Below are 6443 nucleotides of genomic sequence, written 5' to 3' on the forward strand. Positions count from 1 at the left end.
CTTAAGCTAACCCCGCTTAAAATGGGGGTCTCACTTTTGCGAATTAGGCTCCGCTTAAGTGATCATCGCTAAAGGGAGCCCTGATTCTCTTAAGCGAACCCCGCTAAAACCGCTAGTCTCGCTTCTACGAGCCGTCCTTCGCTAAAGCGAAGGTGCTTCACGAACGTGATGCCTGCAGAACCAGAAACATCAGCCAACAAAAAATTCTCCAAATGGACCCTAGGGATTCGTTGGGAATCTCCGTACACACAAATCATATATGAAAATTGACTATACTCGATGTTTCAGACACAATGAAACCATCAAAATATGAATTCGAGATCTCCTTGACCCGAGTCCCGTGTAAGTCACAAGAAACTAATCATAACGCCTAATGCTAAATCAAGTTTAGGACCTCTAAAAATTCAACCAAGACTTCCTCTAGGCCTATAATAATCCCCTGGATCCAATGAAACTCTCGAAAATTCAATCTGAGCGTTCGAACCCTGAATGTTGTTCAAAGTCAACCCAAATGTTAGAATCTCAACAATTTCCAACTTAGGACCTCAAATCCTCAAAAAGACTCCGAATTTGAAACTGACAGCTCTCTTAGACTAATTTCCACATTCCAGAACTGATAGAAACGACGAAATTCCATTCCGACACTCGAAACCTCAAAAGACACCAAAAACCACTTTTTAACAACTTTAGCCTTTCAAAACCCAAAACTTACATTCTTCACAACTTTAACTCAAAACTCAAAACCAATTTCAGAACTCATTTAGAAAATGACTCTGGGCCAATATTGAAAGGGGTAAAATAGTAATTTTTTGAATTTAAAAAAATGACCAACCAAAGACATAAGGAAGCAAAAGCCCTTTGAACTTTGAAGTGTTGAATCAGTTATCCTCAAGTAATATTTTTTCTTTCCAATAACTGTCTATTTTGTAGGTTCACAACTAAGTGATAAGTGTTAAGGTGATCAATGTTATTGTCCTGATATTGAAATGTTGTATTATCATCAATGAAAATGACTAGGTGTAATCTAAGGAGCATTAATAAAGCCAGACAAATGGTTATTTTGTTTAGAACAGGTACATACAGTTCATTAGAATGTTCTCTTGCCCTAGCAATATCAAAAGTCTAATATAACAGAAAAAGTTGAATGATGGTGTGATTCTGGATTTCCTTGCATTTCTACCACAGTCTACACTTGCCTATTCAACTGGTCGACCCTTCACCATTTCAGCCATGTGTAACGAGCATAATTCACTTTTTGCGACTAATCCAGACTAGAAATTCTGGCAATGGTAACTAATTTCAGTATACTTTCCCTGCATGTTGCATTTTCTTCTCCTATAGGGTCTATGTTTGAAGCCCTTGACCAACTCAAATGTAATCAGAAGCTCCAACTTTGGCTAAGATACAGGATCCTCATACTTTGTTTCCATTACTTGCACCTGCTATTGCGTGAGAGGAACGCATTCAAGCTCAATCTCAAGTACTCCCCTTTCAACATTCTGTAGCTTCACACTGATCTCTTGTTTCACTTTTCCATCTATTAGACTAATCATGCCATCTTTAACTAGAGTGTTGTCTTTGCTTGCTTTCCATTTCCCAAGCGGCATTGATTCACTAAGTGTTGAATTTTCAGATGCTTTTGCTGCAGTAACAAGGGGCTCGATATCAATCTCAGCTTCCCCCATGAAGTCGTCCGTTGTAAATGTATCCTTGTCGTAGACAAGCTGCGAAACCATGCCTAAGTTCATTAGGATTTGCCTGAGCAATTTTCTCACACATGAAGATAAATTTATTAGGACAAAAAGTTCCTTTTATGTTACATTTTCTTGTATGTCCTTATAATTTTCCATCTTCACATTATATAGCTAATCAAATGACAGAAAAAGAGACAAAATAAAAATAAAAATACGCATACCATTTTCAAAGGAGGAACATTTTCTGGAATTGACAACATTAGCTTTTCATTCCAGACTGGGTTAAGATTGTTCTTTATAACACGTGTCTTGACGGACTGCAACAAATAGAAGTTCAGAGCTGGTTTTAATATGAGGATTTTAATGCCATTTGTTATCCACATGTGGTAGGAGAGGGAAGTTTCAAATGAACCATAAGCCCCGAATAGTTTAAGCAGTTTTGTAGTATTTGGTTAAATTAAAAAATTCTTATAACATTTACTTGTTAAAATAACAAAAATAAGCCAAAAGCCAATCCAAATAGGCTCTATTATACTTTCAAATGTTTAGCCTGCACTAATGAGAAAACTCAAGACAAGAAATAACATTTACCTGGCTTCCCAAGGAGAGAATTACGTAAGGATCACTTGTTACAACATCACGGACAGCTAGGTTGGTCCCTCTCACCACATTGACTTTTATCAATCCTATAAACTCAACCATACCTGCCTATAGGTAAAATATGCAGTAGTAAGGTTCAATTGAGAGTTGATTTTCTGATAAATCAAGCATATCTTGAGTATGATACAAGAATTTGCATTAAGTTCCTTACCAATTTGCATTAAATGTAAAATTATAATCCACTCTGGTTCTGTTAAAATAAGTGCAGAAGATTTTGTTCTTTACAGAATAATAAATTATTACCATTGAATTACTTTTCTTGGTGCTCCTGTGTTCAGATTCTTTCCGTCTCCAGCTATTGCGAAATGCATGCCCTATGCCATGGATGCGATGTCCAGTCGATTGTTTCTCATAATTCCTCTTATCCAGTGCCAAACTACAAGTAAGGCTTAAAGAATTGTAATGTGAAGACGATGACGGTGGGAAGGGGCAAATCATCTGTTCATCAGAGTTTAGAAATTGCTGCAGCTCATATTTTCTCCTGAGAGTGGATTTTCGATTTAGAATAGGCTGTGCCATATACCTATATCTGATGGTTACTGAAATACGTTACCTGATAAAGTCAGTACGCACTTCTATCAATGCCTCGGGTCTGGGCTTCCTGTAACTATCAGGAATGACAGCTTCATACTTCATATTTGCTGCACTATTTCCACCCATCTCTATCATACTATCAACCTGGTCGTCTGTCCACTCGTCGAGCTTCACTGACAGAACCTGTTAATCATGACAGACCATAGAGTTTACTACTTAAACTTTATTTTGTTCCCAATGGAATGAGAAAAAAGAGAATCGATCAAACACTATTCTAGTACATACTACAATAACAAGTATATATGGAAGTTAAGACAAACAGAAAAGTTTGATTAACCAACCTTTGATATGTGCACTCCAAGGCTTCGATGTACTCCGGAGCACTTGATACATATAAAAACTCCAAGATTTATTGATCTGCATATCACGAAATGAGATTAGATGTAACAAGTACTTTCAAGACTCGAGAAATAGAAAAGAGGAATGTAACAGGTGGTTATGCTACAATTATTCAAAATAAAAGGAAAATCTTCAAAGTATGATTCTTTCGAAACAAAAAGAAAGAAAGAGATACCAACCGCTAGGTACTTGGTTTTATGATATCCAACATACAGAGGGGAAACAAAGGAAGCATTTTCTTAATAATATAAAACAACTGATATTCCTATCTTGTCAAACCTCATTAGGTATGCAAAAGATTAAATTTTTTACAATTTTCCCAACAACATTTGAGATACAGAAAGTACAAACATAAAGGAAAAGTTCATATCTATAAGTAAAAGGCTTCAGTAACGGATGGTGTATAACTCAAATGCCTTGGGACAAATAAAGGTTACGATACAATATGAATCGAAAAAAGTTTTTAAAGAGATTGATAAACCTTATAATATTCTTTAACTGTGACATAAAACTTGTATGTCCTAGTACTTGTGATACTTACACCCATTTTGGATCTGGAGATCCACAATCTGCACAGAATCTATTGCCAGATTCACTCAACAGCCTCTGTAGTCTATGTCGAGGACCTAATACAAATAACAATAGATTACTAGAAACACTTGCAAGCTATAAATCAAGCTTGGTTGATTATGTAAAATGAGAAAGTATGCACTAAATTCAACCAATTTAACAACATAACATAACTATGCAACATATGATAAAATTCAACAGCGTTGAAAAGAAAATTATGGAGCAATATCTCCATGGTGGTCAAATTGATATAGTCGAAAACGTGAAAGTGACTAATCCTAGACAGCTCAACAAGTATACATGGTGCTCAAAACACAAAAAGAAAATTATCCAGTAAAAAGGAATATGATTAATTTACATGGCATTCATTTCAAGCTGAGAATAAGATGTTACATACTTGAAGAACGGTTTCGTCTTTCTGGTTGATGACCGCTACAATTTGCAGATGATTCCATTTGCAGAAGTTCGTAAAGGCAAGAACCTAGCAAATAAACATGAGATATAATTACACATGTAAAATAGAGAAACTATTAAAACTTTTTACTGCATTCTGCAGAAATAGTATAAAGTAACATTTTCATTGACACTTAATCATCACTGAGCAAATTCAACACAGGAACAAAAAAATCTGAGATACTAAGTGAATCTTCGTTACAAATTACTCTTTTTAAAGAAATTTGTTCAGAGAATCAAGCATCACAAATGAGGGAAAGATCGAAAAACCATAGCGAAGATAGAAGAAGTAGATGATGTTTCAGCTTTATATATTGTAATAACATAAATAAGAGAAAACTGCATGCTTGTCATAAACATGTTATCCGCACCTTTATAAATGTTGGAAAAATGGTTCTAATATCTCAAAAAGAAGCATTCATAATATTGTCTAGGTCCCTTCCTTCATATCTTGTTTATGTGTATTAAATATATTTTTATTGTGGTTGAATGCATAATCCATAATTCTATTACATTTTCTACCATTGAAAGCCCTTTAAGGACATTGACTTTCGGCTTTAAACATTCCAATTACTATCCTTTATGACCCATTAATTCTCATGTCACTGATTTTGTTATTACTGTTGGAGGCTTTAGCTTTGTGCTGTTTTTCCTCTATAAATCTAGTCTTCTTCTTCAACTTGAGGAGAAAAAGGATATAAATCACTAAGAGAAATATTTCCTCCTATATTCATTCTGCTGTGTTGTGTTTTATCTTTAAAGAATCTTCTGGCTCCTGATTTTATACTAGAAGAGCTTGTGGGGATACACCTATACCTGATGAAATAATATCCTTGCGCACAGTGTCTAACACACATCAAGCTTTGGTAAATTTCGTACGCGTGTTTGACAAGAGGTATTTTCCTTAAGATTTACAACAAAAAATACATAGAAAACAAGCATGAATTCAGTAAAACCCTTGCAAGGCTAGATACAAGCCCATATACAAAAACCTCTGAGGATCATGCAATAATATAGCGTTCAGATTAGCCAAAAAGCTTCAGGCATCATTCATTACACCCATTTTCTGCAATTACTTTTATCGTCATAATCATTATTATTTTGGTTATCCCTAATTGCTTGTCCCTTTCCCAAAAAGGATATTAACTATAAATAACGTAATGATGAAACCAGATCACCTTGAAAAGGGGATGGATACCTGTAACATTGTTGCTATCAACATTTCCCTGATGATGAATAGACATTTTGGGTTTCCTCTAAATTGAATATCCCAGAAAGCTCTACAATTCTCAATAATTCATCTTCTCCTCGCAAATGTCACCACGCCAAACCAATTTCATCCATCCATTGCCAACATATATGATTATATCAAAGGAAAAATAAAAACAAAACTTTGAACATTCATGTTCAAACAAGGCAATTATTGGAGTTTTTGTAATGAATTGGGACTCTCAACATTGACATATTCTATAGATTTCCTTGTCCAATTCACAAGTTAATGGATAATACGTTGATTGCATGTAAAACAGAATTTGAAATTAAAAAAAAAGGAATGAATTGTATCTATGAATATTTCAATTATTTCTGTGTGTAAAAAAGCAAAAGAAAGTCAATGTTGGGATGATATACTTATTTCGGGTGGTTTGGAGGACAACTACCGAACAAATGATTGAGGAGTCATCAAACTCCCCCTTTGGCGCCTACCTAATATTATTAGTATAATATTCTTTTTTCTTCTAATTAAAATATCCACACACCCTATTTTTAGTTAAAAACTAAAAGACATGTTAATGCATATTTTTCACAATCTCTATGATTCCTCTGATTCGTCTTTTCAGATTTAAATTCAAGGGCTCTTGAGCTTGATCTTGAATCATGAACTTGTTGTTGGATTCAAGGGCTTTTGAGCTTGTTCTTGAATTTTGATGAACTTTGATCTTGATCTTGACTTATACTTGAATTCAAGGGTTTCGAGCTTGTTCTTGAATCTAGTGGTGTTGATGTTGAATTGTTCTTGAACTTGTATGCTTAAATTCTTGAACTTGTAGCTTGTAGAAAAATCTGCGGCGTATAGTCGTTTTGAGTTTTCCGCATGTTTTCCTTACTCCTCCTCTTCTCGTAGATTATGCATAT

At 34.8% G+C, this 6443-nt stretch overlaps 1 protein-coding gene across 2 annotated transcripts; it reads right to left on the bottom strand.

The window, feature by feature from the left end:
* Window positions 1-1038: 1038 nt before the first annotated feature.
* LOC102582770 (probable ADP-ribosylation factor GTPase-activating protein AGD11) lies at window positions 1039-5962 on the bottom strand. 2 transcript variants are annotated; one of them, XM_006355201.2, is made up of 9 exons: window positions 5509-5959; window positions 4255-4338; window positions 3829-3913; window positions 3230-3305; window positions 2908-3071; window positions 2598-2835; window positions 2286-2402; window positions 1916-2011; window positions 1039-1724 (listed from the first exon to the last, which is right to left on the bottom strand). In XM_006355201.2, the coding sequence occupies exons 1-9, from the start codon at window positions 5552-5554 to the stop codon at window positions 1443-1445; spliced, it is 1188 nt and encodes a 395-aa protein (XP_006355263.1). In that variant the 5' UTR covers window positions 5555-5959; the 3' UTR covers window positions 1039-1442. The 2 variants fall into 2 exon arrangements, with proteins under 2 accessions (XP_006355263.1, XP_015167763.1); XM_015312277.1 differs by lacking the exon at window positions 1916-2011 and having other exon boundaries at window positions 5509-5962.
* Between the last annotated feature and the right edge of the window lie 481 nt (window positions 5963-6443).

Source organism: Solanum tuberosum, unplaced genomic scaffold (genome assembly GCF_000226075.1).
Source record: "Solanum tuberosum cultivar DM 1-3 516 R44 unplaced genomic scaffold, SolTub_3.0 scf00188, whole genome shotgun sequence".
Taxonomy (NCBI): domain Eukaryota; kingdom Viridiplantae; phylum Streptophyta; class Magnoliopsida; order Solanales; family Solanaceae; genus Solanum; species Solanum tuberosum.